The sequence below is a fragment of the Dryobates pubescens genome, chromosome 13 (genome assembly GCF_014839835.1).
Source record: "Dryobates pubescens isolate bDryPub1 chromosome 13, bDryPub1.pri, whole genome shotgun sequence".
Lineage (NCBI taxonomy): Eukaryota > Metazoa > Chordata > Aves > Piciformes > Picidae > Dryobates > Dryobates pubescens.
In genome coordinates, this window is record NC_071624.1 from 4,167,217 (window position 1) to 4,186,232 (window position 19,016).

At 40.8% G+C, this 19,016-nt stretch overlaps 1 protein-coding gene across 1 annotated transcript in view; it reads left to right on the forward strand.

Annotated features, from left to right (window-relative positions):
* LOC104309989 (glypican-5) overlaps window positions 1–19,016 on the forward strand; it is a 390,036-nt gene that overhangs the window by 275,603 nt on the left and 95,417 nt on the right. Inside the window, exon 8 of the mRNA XM_054166882.1 lies at window positions 17,245–17,395. Coding sequence (XP_054022857.1) covers window positions 17,245–17,395 — 151 coding nt within the window. The remainder of the gene's footprint in view (window positions 1–17,244; window positions 17,396–19,016) is intronic.

Sequence of the window (19,016 nt, forward strand, 5' to 3'; positions counted from 1 at the left end):
ACATCAGCTGCCTTCGGTGGAAAGAACTGAGTTAAACGTGATGTGCAGAACTGTGAGAAACAAATCTGACATCGCAATAGAGGGGTGAATGGTTTCCATTAAGGTTGCTAAATCTGTCTTTCTCAGAATACCCAATATAACCTCATGCACTCTTGATTTTAACAGGCTTTATTATATTCCATCTCGACTACATAAATATAAAGCTAAAATATCTAAAATATTTAACAGATGTGAAACAGTAGAGAGACTTCTACAGCATGCAGTATAAGATTGGTCCAAATTAAATAGTGATCATGGGCTATTAAATATTAAACACAGTTCTGGAGGTAGGTCATTATCCCTCACCTTACATTGGCTGTTCTGGCGCTTAAATGAGAAATTAAGGAAAAAAAGACTCTTCACTAATATAGCCTTTGAAAATGAGTAGCCTGAGAGTGGTTTGATTCTGATCTTGCAAGCTCCACTAACTTCCAAAGAGTTATGAGATTAAATCATGCTCCAAATATCAGGTACACCTCAATTCAGAAGACTCCATGCAAAGGGAGGTGTAGTCCAAAAGAGTTAATAAAAGCATCAACTTAGATCAGTACCCCAAGTACTCCCATTCTTTCATAGCTGAATAAATGGACTTAGAGCAGATATGACAGTCACTGCAGTGATGGAGGCTTTGAAGACAGGGAGAGTGGGCAGAATAAAGTATGCATATGAGATCAGACAAAGAGGGGAGAAATAGCCACAGAGTGATTTGACAGGGGAATGGAGACATGAGCCTGGGGAAGCTTTATAGAGGTAGAATAAAGCAATGGGATGAATGTCTGAGTAGAAGCCCTGGTGTGTATATCTAAAATATGTATTACTAATCAGGAGGGCATGGGAGAAGTAAAACAGGGTGAAGGGTGATTTCACAAAGATTATAGCAACATATCGTTCCTTAAGTTAGTTATCCCTTCCTTAGAAACAGCAAAGCAAATAGACAGTGACTTGGTTTGCTGTACACTGGCAGTGTTAGATTACCATGGAGACAACACAGGTATGATTTATTGTTAATACAATCAATATGTTTATAAAGATTTTGTGTTCCAAAGGTAGTTCCACCCACATTGTAAGATCAGTCCCCATTTTTGATAAAATGCTAAGAAGAATCAGAGAGGAAAATCAGTTATTGCAGCATCTTCCACTGTATCAAGACCACTCAGGGAAATCTTAAGAAATGCTACCTTTTGATAGAGGCCACTAATGTGAGACATCCACTATAGATCCAAGAAAGAACGTATAAAACGTATGGTTATACACCACAGGAGCACAGTTAACTTGGCCGTTATCTAGAAAGAATTAGACTTGAGAATCTATTGAAAGGAAAATCCTGAGCTCCTGGCTGATGAACAGAAGAGAGATAAACAAAACATAATACTAAAGTAATAAAACACCACCTTACGATGTTTAACAACCGTTGCCGTAACTGCTTTCATTCTTTTGTTAGTGCTCCAGCCTTCATTTTCCATTCTTAAACATTTAAATATCAGCAGCTGCAATATCTGACACAAGACAAAACATTTCTTCATTTCAAGACAAAGAATGGCTCATCAGCAAAACACACACCATGCTGAACACCTTCAGAGATAGATCTGAGAGGCACAACAGATTGCAGCAATTAAAAGCGTCTCTCAAGCACTTCAAAACACAGATACCTCAGCTGTGTGCTTCACATTAATCTGAGCCTTTTACACAATACAAATTGACAAGGATGTCCTTCGTTATGGTTCCGTTCTGCCATACCTTTTAGCAAAAGCCATCTGAAGGGAATGAGAATTAGGTTACCACCATCTTAAATATTCCCAATAAAAGTTGCAGTATGTGTAGTCAGGATACAACCGACCTGAACAAAAATGTGTCACATGAAAGAGGGTGTGGTAGGTTGAGAGAGGGCCTGGCTCTCTCTCCTCCACAGAGTAAGAAACCACAGCTAAACTCAGTCGGAGGAGCAAAGCTAGATATTTACAAGCATATATGGAAAGCAGGTTATATATAACACAATATATACAGGTATTTACAATATATACACAGAAATATACAGCAAAGAGCAATAACACAACAAAAATCCCTCCCCCAGGAGGGATCCCCTCCCTGTAACCCCCTCTCTCCCCCCCTACCTCCCTTTTTTTCCCAAAAAGGGGTTAGAGAGAAAGAAAGGCAAGTTATTAAGGGAAAGAGTTGTTAGTAAGCTTCAAAAGCCCATGCAGGATTGGTTTTTGCTTATCTGAAGGCCAACTCCAGCAGTTCGCGAAGAAGCAGGCAGGGAGAACAGGCTGAAACCCAAACTCCCCCAACTCCCAAACCAAACTGAACTGAGAGAAAAAAAAAATTCCAACTGCTCCACAATCTAAAGTTGCATTTTATCCATGCACCAATGAAATTCGTTTAGAATATCAGAATGTTTTGGTTCTAGTACCGAAAACATTTAGCCAGAGTGTCCTAACACTGTTTGTCCTTAAAGGCACAGCCTCAAACGGTCACAGAGGGTAAGAGGAAATGCGATTTGCAACCTGGGCACAATCAAGCACCTTTCCCCTTACTGCAATTGCACTTACTTGTCTGAGGTACACACATGTGGTAGTGGAGAGGTGGTGAGATCAGACTTAAAAAGAAAACACAGCACAAGGAAATTAAAAAAATCCCCAAACAACATCCAACTACCATCTGTAGAGTAATGAACAAAAAAAGAGGTGGGCATCCTTTTAATTATTAAGATTAATCACGTTTATTACAAAAGGACTAAGGGACTAGCTAAGAACAAATCTCTCTCGTAGTAGTAGTAAATCCACAAGAGTAGGCAGTCCCTGCAGAGCTTACAGACACACACCAGCCCAGGTAAAGCTCTGGGGAAGGTGACATCAAACACAACATGGAGGTTTTATGGTGGAGGTAGATTCTACTATGATTTCCACAATTGCTTTTTGCCTGCTTTGCTAACTGATCAGGCTTGTAGAATCCTTCTCTTTTGTATGCTTGTGTGTGTTGGTGACCGTGTCCCCATGCTTACCCCTAGAACAACACGGAAAGGGCTTGGGACTGGTGAGGCAAAGTTTTCTGAGATGGCTTTGACTGAAATTGATGAGCAGACTGATTCAGTAGTCAGTGATTCACAATATCTGAATAATCTGAATAAATAGCAATACTCTTCCCATAACTTACATGAGAGCAAGAGAACAGAGAGTAGAGGAAACATTAGTGCTTGCTGAACCTTTCCAGCTGCCTTCCATTTCCTGCTGGGCATGTGCTCCTGCAGTTGTAATCACAGAGTAGTGCTGTGAGTCCTACCTGCTTGACAGTGAGAAGCATGGCCTTGCCTTTGAAGTTAAAGCAAAGATAGATTCCTTCTTGTTCATGCATAATTAGTATCAGATGACCAAATATGCAGCAGGGATTTTGCTGTACTTCATGTTATGTTTCAGCAGCTAAATATAGCTCAGAAGTACTTTAAAGACCTGGACCAAACGACTCCTCCAGATATAGTAGTGATTCCAGTGTTTCTTCAGGGTCTCCAGATACTTTCCAGTTTGCTTACAATCAGTGCTGGAGTGTGTGCTGCTGCCAGGGTAGCCAACACTCAGGCCTCAGCACAGCCATGCCTGAGCTGTTGGGAAGGTGAGGAAGCAGTGATGCAGCCGAGGTATACTAGAGTTGTGCATTCTTCATGGTCTCTTTATGCCATCTCTGCCCTCTTTTGCCTGATTCATTGTTAGGAAAATGCCCAAGGCAGAATCAGGGCTGTGTAATGTGATTGCTCATGCGTAGGACGAAGAGACAAGTGCACAGGAGTCTGTCTTTGGTTGCTTAGCTCATTCTTTGTCATCACAAGTAATTGTACCTTCCAGAGCTGCATGTAAATACATGAGCCCTTGTGGGGTTGAATGTACAGCAAGCAAGGCTGCTCCTGAGTTGGTATGTGAGACATGCCGCAGCTTGTTCTTCATTTCAATGATAGCTCCTTGTCAGGAAAGAATGCTGCTCTGGGTTCAGGGTTTGCTGTTGGTTCCAAACCTCTCTGTCTCTCACTTGCAGCTTTTTCTTTTCAGGCAACAGCTTATCCATGTGTGTGGTTACTGATACTTGCTGCGGTTTCAGGCCAGTTAGGTGGGAGCAAAGGGCATTCCTGCAAAGCGCCTGCACTTCACTCTAGCTGTACCTCTTCTCTCACTCAGAGGAGGCCAGGGTCAGCAGTCTCTCCATACAGCCTGGAACACAGGAAGTTCCATCTGAACATAAGGAACAACTTTTCTTTGAGGGTGCTGGAGCACCCTGGAGCAGGCTGCCCAGAGAGGTTGTGGAGTCTTCTTCTCTGGAGCTATTCAAAATCTACCTGGTTGTGATCCTCTGCAACCTGCTCTAGGTGAACCTGCTTTATCAGGGCAATCTCCAGAGGTCCCTTCCAACCCCTACCATCATATGATTCCATTACATGAGCTTTCCTGGAGCAATCTAAATGGTCCCTCAATAGCACAGCTGCATATTAAAATGTCCAAGTTTTTCCAGTCCACATGTCTCATCCAGAGCGATATATTGCTGACAAGCTCTGATAGAGTTCCCAGACTAGGGGGGAACTTGCTGATGGTCAGTGGTGAGATCACTGCAGTTGGTTCCTCCTTGTTTGCACTGAGAATCCTCTGTGTAAAGATTAAAAGTTTTGCAAAAGCTGTGGTAGAGCAAAGTGAAACAGTAGGTCAGCTTTCTGCTTCAGAGGTCTAAGGTGGGGAAGGGAAATAGGTGAGGTGGTTGGATGGTCCTTGCAGGCCTTCAATGTAAGTTAATCAAAGGAGGAGAAAACCTTTTCTTGGGTAGAGCTGCTAAGGGTCCAGGAGGGTTCAGCCACCAATATAAGAAGAGCTTCTGTTTGTAAAACACAACAGTACGTTCAAGCAGAAGTGGCCAAGAATCATGCTCAAGTTGGGAAAGAATCATGCTCAACTGAACTGATGGCCATCTTTAAGCAGGAAAGACAATACCATTCCCTGAGATGGCCCAAAAAAATAATAAAATAGGTGGCTCACAAGTAATCAGTGAAAAGGAGCTGGCAAAGATTAAATACAGATGATATGAGGGGCAAAGAAAGCACCTTGCTGAGAAGGGGGAATCCAGAATGTTTTGGTTTACACTGACTGTCTTCCTGTGGTAGTTCTCAGGTCATTTGCTATTTTTTTCCCTATTCCAAACTAGGTCTCATTACAATAACAGAAGGCAGCTCAAGTCCAGATCTCTCTCCTATCTGTAGTAGAGCTGACCTCTTTTCTTTACTCCTCTTGAACACTGCTTGAAATTTAGGTAAGGTCTAAAGAGCTGTGCAAGTGTAGAATCTAATTCAGAGCCATCAATGGAGAAAAGAGGGTGATTATTTGAACTGTAATTAAATGAAAAAATTAAATGTTTGGCGACATGAAAAATGGAATGGAGAAACTTCAGAAATCTCAGAAGAGACTTCAGTGGAAATTATCCTAATTGATTAAATGGGAACTTAGTCACTTGTAGAGAAAATGTTCTGAAATAATAACTGTAAAACAACAGGACAAATGAGCATTGGATGTATGTGCTGAAACTGCTTAAGTGAATTCTGCAGTGAAGTGCTGGCAGCACAAGTCTAGAGCCCTGTTCTGAGCATTTCAGTCCTCTCCCTGGAAATAGCAATTCCTTTATGCAGCATGAACGAGATACAAAGAAAGAGATTCAAAGCCACTTTTACATCTCTGGTAAATGTGGGCCAGTTACCATCCCTGAATTATAGGTATATATAGTACAGAAGAATGCAGTTATCAATCTCCCTGGTGCACCAGGACAGAGATTTTGATCTTTGTGATCAAATTATCCTGTTAGTGGGTTTTGAGAAGGCAGTAGGAGCAGCTGATCATCCACAAAGACTGAGGCTTTGACCTTTTTACACTTGCTGTGCCTATTCCAATCCTGAACACAATTTAAACCCACGAGGGGAAAGGCAGAGCAACTCTTCCTGCTCTCCAGAAGCTTCACTGGTTGGTTGTTTGCCCACACCTTGCATTTTAACCTGGTTTCACAGGAAAACACAGCTTATATAATGTTCTCTGCTGTGTCACTGCCTGGCAGCCTTGCCACTCCCTCCATATCTTTTTAACCTTTTAATCAGTTTTAACCCAATATAACAGCTCCTGAGTTCTGTGAGGAGAGGACAGAGATTCATTGGTAAAAACACTGTGTCACAGTCTCAATCTTTGTGGCACATCAGAGTATGGGAAGCCAACAATGAAAAGGAAAGCCATTGGAAAGAAGCCTCAGTGGCAGCTGCTGCTAGCAGAAATATCTCTTCTTCTCTCTTCTTTCCTTCTTAAATAAAAATGACTTAATGAAAACACCCAGTCGTGTCTCATCAAATGTTACCATGAAACCATGCGAGTATAGCATCTGGAAAGAGAGAGTCTTGTCTTCTGCCATATTCGCAAGCCATGGAGTGCATTTGTCTGTTTCTTTACAACACCGTGCTTTCACAAATAAAAATATCTGGGCTGGCCCTTCATGTGGAATAAATTGGATCAACTCCACAGAGTTCAGTTTGCTGATTCATAGCATCATAGGCTCCAATCCTGTCTTTTTCTGTGCATACATGACACCTAAATAATACAACACATGTAGAAATGTGATACTGAAGATTTCAGATAGGTCTGGTGGCATATGGACACAGTGATTGCTTCAAAATGTGGGTTATTAAAGCTTTTCACAATAATTTCTGATTTAGCTCCCAACATCAGTGTATGTTAAATGCATGACAAACATCATTATCAATCTTCTTACCATATTTTCCATATTTTAGTCCATGTTGTATTTTAGTGCTCAGTTGCTGGGATTTAGTGGGGAAGAGACTAAACAGACCACTGCTTCTGTCATGTTCTAACATGAAACATCAAATCCAAGCCTAGGTCAGTTGAGCACTGCCAAATAATGAAAGGCTTTGATTGTTCACAAGTCTTTCCAATGTCATGTCAAACTCTTCATACTATGAAAATGATCTTCACCAAGACAGAGCTTGAAAGCACATAATTATCCAAGAACATGGAACAGAATTAACATGCACTGGAGCATGTCATGAACATTTCCTTCAGCAAATAAAAAAAGGTAATTGCTGTCTCAGTACAAAGCAAGGAGAAGAGTTGGCTCTGTTCCTTAGACAATTTAGATTGGCCAATGTTTACTCACTTAACCCATAAAAACATGCAGCTTATCAGAAGGTTGCCATTCCAGGGCTGATGGAGTGCGACCAGCCTCCAAATTGCAGGCACTTCTTATTTTACACTGCCCAAGTCTAATCAGACAGAAGGTTCCAGGCTATTACTAGAAATCTAAAACCTGATGAGCTCCTAGTTAAACAGGACATTTGTAAACCACATTAAGCACCAGCAATAATTAATACATTTTTTTGAGCAACATTTTGACCTCAAGCACAACTAAGAGGCTTCGCTCTTAGCCTAGAAGAATGGACATAATTTGATATGTAGACACAATTTTCTCACATAGAAATCAGACAAGCAAGGAACTAACACTCCTAATGGCTAATGGGAGTGGTTCCGGTTTCTGATTTTGATTTTACAAATCAATTTTCTAATATTAGAAACTAGCAGAGTGTAGAAACACCGGATGGAAGTCTGGCCAAAACCTCTTGAAATACCACATCAGCTCATTGACATCACAGACAGCTTTGCTCACAAAGTTATTCATCCAGGTCTTGCAAATGCTTGAGAATTTCAGTCTCTGTCTTCCTCTTGGGGGGGGCTGGCCCCAAAGTCCTAACTCCAATGGTTTAAAAGTTTGTTTTCTTCCCTTTATATTTGCATGCTAATTTTATTCTCAAGAGATGTCTCCACATTTAAAGGGAAGGCTAAATACATTTATAGACAGTAACCATATTCCTCCAGTCCTCTTTGTGCTCGAAGAGGCAAGCCATGGTCATTCAGAGAAGCCTCCTCATTTTTTCTGGTCATTGTATTAACCCCTTGCAAAAGTTATCCCTCTTAATGCTCTTCCTTTCCAAGTGTGGAAAAATGGTGGTGTAAGCAATGCAGAACAGACTCATTTGTGAGAGCACTGGAGGCAATGCTCGCCACGTCTGGCCTTGCGCCTTTCCGTCTCAGTGTGGCAAGAGACAGTGTTCATTTCCCAGCCACTCACCCTCGCAGAGAATCCTGCCTTCTGGTCTTGTGCATTATTGTGATTATAAACTAAAACTAAGTGCAGCTCCCACTGGTGACAGCACCATCATCCATCTATTCTGTGCATGTCTAGAGATGTCGTGGTCCCATTTCTCACACAAGGGGCCACATCACAAGAGCTGGTGGCATTGTCGTTCTGAGCACCTTGTTGGCACTCTCAGCAACCCTTTCCTTCTGAAGCTGTTGCATCAAACAGCCACTGTCTCAAGAATTAACTGGTTTGAAGGGTCACAAGTCTTTTGCAATCAACTCCTGCACACTCTTCACTAACAGTTTACATGTTTACATGGCTCTTTTATTACAATTATTTACCTTTTCCTTAAAAACAAACAAAAAACCCCCAAAAAACAAACCTTCAACAGGAAGCAGAAGGTCTTAATGTAACATGACAGGTTTTGTAGCCATATACTCTGTTTTCAAACTACATGTACTGAGATTTAAAAAGCAGATTTTATTTTTGGAAGAGAATACACAAAGCTAACTGCCTAGAGGTGAAATTCATCCCCTCAGTTCAGGAAGGATGTTGACTTGCTGGAACATGTCCAGAGAAGGTCAACAAAGCTGGGGAGGGGTTTGGAGCACAAGCCCTATGAGAGGCTGAGGGACCTGGGGTTGCTTAGCCTGGAGAAGAGGAGGCTCAGAGGAGACCTTATTGCTTTCTACAACTACCTGAAAGGAGGTTGTAGCCAGGTGGGGGTTGGTCTCTTCTCCCAGGCAACCAGCACCAGAACAAGAGGAGACAGTCTCAAACTGCACCAGGAGAGGTTCAGACTGGATGTTAGGAGGAAACTCTACACAGAGAGAGTGATTGCCCATTGGAATGGGCTGCCTGGGGAGGTGGTGGAGTCACCATCATTGGAGTGTTTACGAGGAGACTTCATAGGGTGCTTGGTTGCATGGTTTAGTTGATTAGGTGGTGTTGGATGATAGGTTGGACGTGATGACCTTGAAGGTCTCTTCCAACTTGGTCTATTCTATTCTATTCTATTCTATTCTATTCTATTCTATTCTATTCTATTCATGCCTGTGGCAGGGACTAAACCAAGGATTATGTCTAAGTTAAGCACAGTAGATAACAGATCAGAAAGAGCTTCTTTGGTGCTTCACATAACATTCTGTGATTCTGTGACATAATACCAAACAGTGACAGTGCATCACCAAGATTAAGACCTCAAGAAGCATCTGTTTGCTTGGTTAACCCAATGGTCTTAGTGAATTCAAATTAATTTTGTTAATTCTCCTTAAACAGCTGTTGTGCTTGGTTAAAACAAACCATTAACTAGAGCAAGTTGTTTTTTTTCATTTGTATTCCCTGTACATTCTTCACAATTAATCATTTTTGGATGACAGTTTTCTCAAACTGTTATTATGAAGCCTTTGCTGATAGCAATAGGATTCCATGAGTGCACATTCCCGTTGTTTCTTCACAGTGTAATCAGTAAATATGAGAACATATGTAGCTTGTGTCATTTAGCTCAACGAATATTAAGCTGATCATGGTGCTAGCACTCTTCTAGAAGTACGCTCACCTTTAATAATCAGTTGAAAACCAGAAACTATAAACACCAGAAAAACAGAAGACTTAATCCTGCAGTGTAACAGGGTGAAGCTCTAAAAAGCATCTTAGATTCATGCTGAAATAATTCTATTAAATTTGTAATCAGCCAAGAGAAAAATAATTGCTTTTAGTTTGTCTGCTGTGTTGTATGGATCTGCAGTGGACTATCCAGGAAATCAGAGAGAAACAGCCAGCTTAGAGGGAAGGACACAGAGGGGAAATGGAAAATATTCAAAGATAAATGAAAATGTGGATCCTTAAGTATCTGGTATGTCATCTGGCAATAAAAATACGAGGAAGAGAGTAACGAGTCAATCTGCATAGACCAGGAGAACAAAAGATACTCATGGGTAAAGACAGACTCATGCAAATACAAAGCCTCGAGGACAGAGGATTGGAGTGTGTGTGTAGGGGAAGTTAGGGATAGAAAATTAGTCTGAAAAGTTATATATAGAAAATAATTGAATGGTTGCAAGAAACTTCCACTAAAACCATAAGAAACTAAATCTATGATGCTGTTTTAGAAAGGAGTAATTAGTAATTTAATGGGGGAAAAGAGCAAACTAAAACAAATGAAACCATCAATTCCAGTAGCTATTTGGCTTGAAAATGATGGGGAAAGGCAGAAAGCAAGTCCTTCCTAAAAGCAAGACCTAAAAGATGTACAGCTTATACTGAAGGTGCTCAGAAGCACAGTAGGAGAGTTGGTCAAATAATTAAAGTTGTTAGAACAAAAGAATTCTAGAATGAAGCAGAAAATTAGAAACAGTACATAAAACACATTAGAAGCAGGTTTGTCATTTCCCCTACAAGATGTCATGATCCTAAAGAAACTTGATGTCACTGTGTTCCTTCTGCTGTGGGATACTGTGAGCCTGTTGTTCCATGTGAGCCTGTTCTGCTGGGCCTTTGCCACTCCTGAGTAGGTGAGGAACAGCCCCAGAGTCACGGACTGCCCTCCACATTGAGCACTATGGCCCTGCACTTCTGGAACCAGGAGCAGTGGGGCTTTGGGAGGGGGTGGCAGTGGCTTCAATGTTTGGGTAAGAGTTAAAGTATTTAGAGTAATTCAGATTCTGGTCTGCATCATCTCTGCAATACAATCTGACCAGAAACTTGTCAGATTTATCCGAAAGACAGTTGCAGTGCCACAGTGCAGTGGAGCTGCAGTGTCACAGACAAATACAGAAGGAAAAGTGTTTGTATAGTTACAGAACTGGCATGGTTGTTGTAGGCATGGGCCATTTCAGGACTGAAAGTGCTCCCAGCCAACCTGGAAAACTTAGTGGTGGAACAAACCAGAGGAAATGGAAACACTAACTAACTAACTAAGCTAACTAAATAAATAGGAGAAAGACATTTGAAAATGCTGTGTATAGCTCCAGTCGAGATATACTGGGGTGGAGAAGGAAAGCAGGGTGTCCATCCAAGCTTTGTGGGTATATGTAACCCAAGACTTGGACTCTGCACGTTTCCATGTGCTTGAAGATAACCTTCATTCTTCGGTTTATACATGTATATCTACCAGGAGCATTGGCATAGACAAGAAATACAACTATCAGTGTAAGTATATGTGAGGTACTTAGGCTAGAGAGAAAAACATGAAACAAAGGAATCTACCAATATTGGTTAAATTCCCTAGCTGGAAAAGGTCTGTTCTGGAGAGACGTGAATACAATTCTAAACCCATTGTCAGTCTGTAACTGTGTCGCATAAATTATTTAGAGCTGTTCAGTGAAATTATTCTAATACTGTGCAGGTGACTTGTAAAGCAAAATGTGTTATGCAAAGGTTGTTGTAAGGATCTGAGTAAATACAGCAGAAGGAAACCTTCTGGAGGTGTCAGGTGCTGCAGAAGGTTTAATGTCTGTTTTCTGTCGCTAAAATAGGGATTTAAGAGTTGAGTGCTCCCCTCCCCCCGCGTTGTACTACTTTCTGAAGAAACTAGACAGGGATAATGCATTAAGATTTCTTGGATTTCTATGAAATAGAGACAAAGAAAAAACAAACCAAATAAAATGTCTGGAAAAATTGAAGACAAGTAAGATCATCTTGCTTATTTATACTGTAATATATGAATGATAGATAAATGTGAAGAGAAGAAGCAAAAGCAGCTGCCAAATGCTTTTAAAAAGGAGCTGAGAGCATATGTGGAGGAAAATTAACCATAAATGTTATCTCAAAGGAGAGGACCCACTAGGAATAAGCATATATATGGCAGTTATGTCTAAATTTTGTTATGTTGCTATTGTTTTGTGGAATGACAGAACATCTGCTCAGTCACAAGGCACCAGTAAAATGCAGCTTTATGCCTAAAGCAATATGTCAGCCCCTAACAAAAAATGTATACAATAGGCTAAAAACAAAGGCACATTGTCTTTTTCATTTCATTTGTAGTCATTTCTGACCTAATAATGATTTAGAAAGGATTTTTTTTTATTTTTATTTTGAAGGGGAAAAAAAAAAACAACAGGAGGATTGAGTCATTTATGACTCTCTTCAAGATGAGGCTTTGTGCATTACTTGTGTATAAGCTGGCAAAATGCTTTGTCTCTGCAAATCATACTGATGTCACTAAAGCACTTTTAAAAGGCAGCTACTTGTAAGTACCTTGAGGAAAGATCATGCTTAGCTTACAGTTTCTAAATGCAGTATATAATCAGCCATTTTTGATCACTGTGAGAACACCAGCAAGTGATACGTGTGCTCACATGACAAGTGGACAGAAGTCAGGTTTCACCTCAGAGCTTTCTTTTTCAGACAGGAAAAGCATTCAGGCTGAAATCCATCATATAGAAAACTAATTACCAAATCCCTCAGGAAACAATTATTGCATGGGATTTGTCTCGGAATATTCCAAGCACACAACTTTAAAGTGGCTTTATTCAAAAAGTGTATTCTCATAGATTTTCATTGTTGTGTTCACTGACCTGAAAAGGCTGAAACTGCGGTGCAAAATACAATTTAAAAACCTATTTTCTGATGAAATGAGTTTATTATCCTACAGCTTGGAGTCATCCCCTCAGATATACATTCTTATATGAACCCTCAGAAAATAGACTAATCAGTGAAACAGATTGAAATTGGCACTTTCATAGAGTAGTTTTCACAGAGCTAAACATTTATTATTTAATTAATGTGTGGAAGTATTCAAGTGGAACATGCCTTCATGAAAAAACAGAGGAATACATTTACATTCTACCACACCGGTGATCAGAGTGAGAATTAGGGTTAAACTCATCATGGAAAGCTCAGGGGTTGGGTGTCACATAGTCTGTGAAGCCTATGAAGTCTGAAGGACTCTTTTATACAATCAAGAATGTGCGTGCTGCATCATCAGGCATCATCAGGAAGGAAGCAACCATTCTCATATGACTTCTTTCTTCCCCATAAAACCATACCTCAGCAGAACTGTCTTGTTTTTCTAATGTCACTTAAGGTTGGTGCCTTTGCTAGGATAAACAAAGTGCATGAGGGTAGTCATCTCTATCTGACTCAGAGCTGAATAGTAGTATGTGATTTTTACCTTTCAGCTGAATCAGAGGCACTAAAGCTTTCCCACAGCAAGACTTTCTAAAAAATGCTTTAGAGATCTCTGAGTCTGAGCCAAAGACTGTTGCAACTGGGAAAATTCCTGATCTGAGTAATTTCTCAGTTGATCTATTTATACAACCTTTTCATGAGTTTGAAAAACAACAGCAACAAAAAACACCCAACCAAAACAAACCATTGTCTTTCAGAAGTCTTGATTTTTAAGCTGTTAGGATTCCGGTATTTTCTGGAATCTTAGGCAGCAACTGTCTTCTGCTTTGTGAAGGTTTATGTACAAGCTCCAGTGCCCAGCTTTAAATCCATTGCAATTGTTCAACCAAAGCATCAATTTTCAGCATCAAGGCACTGCAGTCCCAAGCTAGCACTATTGTGCAAAGTGGTGAAATAAGGCTTGTTTAAGAGTGGGGTTTAAGCAGTAATAGAAATGCCATGACTGACTCCTGTCTTTGATTTCCAGTGTTAAATATGAGCAAGGGAATGTGATTCTCTCTACAACCATCTGTGAGGAAGCAGAAAGTTGTACTGATAGTGGCAGCAGCCAGGAGAATTTTCCAAGCTTTTTAACAGATCATGGCTGCCTATAAAGATGCCTTTGACCTTTGTATGACCTCCATCTCCTCTGTTGGGACCTCTCAGTCCCCTAGGCACAAAGCATTACAGGCATTGCTTGTCCACACCCATCTAGCAGACCTGGTAGAGCTTAATAAAAGGTGAAAGGTTAATGTCCCTCATTATGATCTTCTTCTAAAGCTGCACCATTCTAGTCCATCCTGATGCAGTCTGTGCTATTTCAGTGCAGTCTCAGGCCTTTGAGAAAGTTTCCTGTGGTTCTAAGAAAAAATGGAGATGGGGAAATGCAGGCATAGACTTTGCTCTTGCACTAAATCAGTGATTTCACTATAGTCGTGGCAGTAGGCAAAGGAGAAGTGTCCCTTCAAAATTTGGAAAAGAGTAGGGTGCTGGATCAGAAGTCACAATGCAGTGGTGACATTGCCTTCTCAACAGGGCTGCATGATGTGAGTGGAGCTCCTCACTAAAGTGGTTATGCTGTGTTATCTCCTGCAGTGGGTTCATTTATAGATAAACCACTATCTCTGCACAAAGATCTGCTCTGTTCCCACATTCTGGGTGAATGGTAGCCACAGATGTAAAAGTCATTGGAAGAAGTTGGGAAATGGTGTCCATGGTGAAAAGGGTTTGTAGACCACACCTGAGCTGACTTAAATGGTAATGTGGAATTGGTATATAAGTAGAGGGTGTGATTCGATGGTCCTCTGTACTGGCAAGCAAAGAAAGAGCTGAGTACCGCTTCATTACTATGAACAGGAGATGCAGATCTAGGCTGCACAATCTCCTTCTGCAGTGAAGGCTCCAAGAGCCCAGAAGTCCACCAAATGCTGCTGTGCACCATGTTGAGAAGCTGAGCTTGTTTCTTTGCCCAGGAAAGCGGTGCGCATTTGGTTCATGTATTTGCTTGTTTTGAGCAGAGGTCAGGATTGAGCCATGGCACTGAATGAAATGAAATTTTTGGAAAGAAGGAGTAGCCTTAACAGGCAGTGAACATTTCTGCTCTGACTGGCAACAGTCATTAAACGCCTTTATTGAATTTTGTGCCTGCTCTGCTCACCACTAAGGCCAATTCTTTTCATTCTGAAGGATTATAACTCAGAATGAATGAGTCTTCTCTCATATGGTCAGGACACAATAAATCTGTGAAAGAACTGAGTTATCTTTCTCCCTAATAGGCAAATTCTTCCAATTGTTTAACAAAATGTTGTTTTGTACTGCTATGACATCAGTCTTTATGCCTGTGAATAATGAGGCGCAACATGAAGCAACTTGTTTATAACAAACAGTCATGCAGTAACAATTAGAGAGTGTTTCATGTGCTTCCCCACTAGAGTCTATACCCTCTCCTCCCACTTACTGATCTCACTGCAGTGTGAAGTTATTTGTGCCTCCAGAATGAGCAAACAAATCTTTTTCAACAAAATAGCGAAAAATTTCCTGAGTTCTGCCATATAGAAGTTTTGGCATCTGTTGTTATGTAGAATGGGATCTTTGCTGCATTCATCCAAGCATTTCTCATCCCCAGAGTGGAGGGTGGCAGCTCATAGTATCTGAAGGAGACCATCGCACAAAGCTTCCCACTACAGAGAATTTGCTGCATCCATCATCCTTTCAACCCATTTAATATAGTTGTATTAGCCCTGCACTCCAATTCCTCCCCCAGGTCCCAACCCACCTCCTTTTTAGTGTGAAGTGTGCTTGAATCTTTAAAGTAACCACATTTTAAGATAAGTTTTGCTCAGCATGAAGAATAATCACGGTGCTGTGGGATAAAGTAGATCACAAAGCCTGAAATGGATCTGCAGTACTTTGGGGGGAACATAATTGTAATGAAGGATATTGGATAGCCCACAATGTGGGAGACTTTGAGAAGCATCACAAAGTCTATCCATTTGGTTAAAATATTTGCACAGAGGTGGACAAACAGGTCCAATCACACCTCCTCATGCCATACAAGCAGAGCTAACATCAACGAGGGTTTTGTGTGACTCTGAAAAGGAGACAAAAGACGCTGCTGCCTTTCAAAACAAAGTTCATATGCATTGTAGGCTAAATTTCAGCAAAGGAGTGATCAGAAATAGTGGGATTGCTCTTTCTATCACTTAAAAACAAAAGCAACAACCCCCTGTGTATTTTTCCAACAAAATTCAGAAAAGAAGTTGTTACTGATGCACAAAATGGGGGTGAATAGGTAGGGGGGGGGATGGAAACTCAATAGTGACCAAAGTGGCCAGCTTGTGAAATCAATCCACTCCACATCAGGGCATTTCCCTGCCACTCGGCTGTAGGGAAAGCTGTGCTGCTGCGGCTTCTCTCTACAGAAGCTCTCCCATCTTCTTTTAGCATCCTGAAGCATTATTTGCACTAGTGACAAATACAGGCTGTTGAGGAGGGAGGCCACCAAGGAATGTGGAGCACCTTGGTTCTGAAATGCTGTGCCAAAACTGCACAGCTCCACCAGGAGCACAGCAAGTGGGTGCTCCTCTCAGGTGTGGGGGACGGCTTCAGGTTTCTCCTCAATCATCTTTGCTTGACAAATGCCTTATAACAGAATGTTTTGGTCTAAAACAGGTACCCCATTTCTTTCTAAACAGTGCTGCCCTTGTTCCCTGGATAGGCTGAGTTTGAATTCACTGATAATGAAATATTTGGGGGTTTTTTGAACTTGCATTGAACTGCCAAATTCCCACAGCATTAATGGTAGGCAACTGTGGATGGTGGCAAAAGGAGAAAGTGTTATCTAAAGGTCAAAAAGATGAGTTTGGAGAGTAAATGTATTGTTAAAGCAAGTGTGACCTGATATGATACATTCAGATTTATTCTAGAAAAGGCTTCCTTTTTTCTACACTCAATCCAAGAAATTTAATTCAAGTTAAATTTAATGAACAACTTACTGTTGGGACAGACATCTTAAATGACACCATCTTAAACATCACATCCAGGGCCAAGGTTTCCAGGGGACCAAGCCTATAATGAAAAGTAGCAAATACCATCATCCCTTCAAAGGTTGTCAAGTAGATTGTGGTCTTCAATTGTAAATTACCCAAAATAAGTACTCAGCTGGGAGATTGTACCATAATTAACCAGTGATCTCCAAGCTGTGGTTTGCAAGAGGACCAGAGCTCCCTGTGATGATGTGGTGTGGAAAAAAATTGATGGTGTAGTCTGTTACTGTAAAATATTGGGACATCACTGCCAGAGAAAACCTTCATCTTGAGAAGCACTTCTGGAAAGTGAACGAGAAAGTGCTTGTTACTTTTTAAATCCACTTTACTCACAAGAGGTAGGAACTGTGTAAATGTTCTAACCATTGTTGCTTTTTTGCTTCTTCCATTTTAGCTGGATGCTGAGAAGGCAAAATTGAAACTGGAAAGATGGGCTTCCCGGGATGCCGGCAGTGGGGGCGGAAGAAGTGAAGAGATGGAGTCAAGTGGGGATTGTGATGATGAGGATGGTTGTCAAGGATCCGGTGACAGGATTCTCACGGCAGGTAAATACAGTTTCTATAGGCATATACAGAGCTTAGAAACTCACAGATGTCACAATCAGGTGGACAGAGCTAAGACTTACAGAGCTTGAATTACTGTCAAAATCCTACTAAATTCAAAGGATTCAAATCTTAATCTGTGAAGAGCTGCAGTAAAAAAAATGGAATGGTAGAGACAGTAACCCAATATCATTTAACACCTGGCAGGCAAATAGAAAACTCAACTTTGCTCCACGGCAACCATGCAGTGGCTTTCCAGTACTCAAAGGGAGCCTACAGGAAAGTCAGAGAGGACTTTTTACAAAGGTATGTAGTGATAGGACAAGGGGTTAATGGCTTTAGGCTCATAGAAGGTAGATTTAGATTAGGCATTGGGAAGAAATTCTTTACTGCCATGAAGGTGAGGCAGTGGAGCAGGTTGCCCAGAGAAATTCCTCTCCCTGGAAGTGTTGAAGTCCAGACTGGATAGAACTTTGAGCAACCTGGTCTAGTTGGAGGCATCTCTGCCCATGGCAGGGGGATGGAACTAGATGAGCTTTATAGGTCCCTTCCAACCCATTCTGTGACTCTGTGATTGGAGTGGAATTTAGATCACAGAAGAGCCTCCCTAGATAATGTGTGCTCTTCAAATAAATAGAAAATGAATGCCCTTAGAGACTGTGCTAAGTGTTAACATAAATATTTATTGGTTACATAATGATACTGAAGGATCAGCTGAACAGAGTTGGCAAAGGTATGTATTCTTGGAAAACCACTTGAAGTATTGGGGGTTTTCTGGTGGTGAACTGCTGGTTAAACAAAATTTCCTGATGGTCTCAGATATGCATTCTGCAATATTTAGTCATTAAATTACTTGGATAATATGTCATCAAATGCAGAATCAGCACCAGAATCTAACTTAGCTTTCACCAAAATATTAGCAATTTAATACATAGTTAAGTTCTCACTACAGTAAGTCAATAAGAAGTAAGATATTTCCTCCTAAATACTTGATATAGTTGTTTAATCTTATCTGGAAGTTCTGATTCATTTCAGCTCACCAAAATGTAACTACTTTAAGTACCATAGTGTGTGTAAATGTAATTTGGTTTGGATGTGCAAATTGTATGAAATACACATATGATGGTGGCTCAGGTAAGTTCTAAATTGCTGCTTCATTCCACTGAAATAAACAAGGGCCTCTTTCTTGTGCCTTTATCACTAAGTGGAGAGTGGGAGAAGGTATCCTGTATTCAAGTAAGGCTTGCAAACAAGCTGTGAGTAGTCTGTAGTTGACCTAAGTTGTTCATAGTATGAATATGTGTTCAGAAAGACCAAGATTAAACTTACATGTTGAACCACAGGCTAAAAGATTTTCAATTTAGTTTGCAGTAGCAGTTATAAATGCCTGAGATGTAGTTTGTGTTGTATGAGCTGTGTGATCAGGATACATGAGGCATCTTAAGGACAGGAGGGCTAAAAGTCTTAAATAATCATGACTACCAGATCAAGTAAAGATTTTCACCATCTACTCAGCAGGGGTTTTGAATAGAAGAACTTCGAGACAATGTCACTTGGAAGCTACTCGTTTGTTGCATTATGTACATAAGCAGTGAAAAAGCTGTGAGATGCTTTGGGCCCTGGA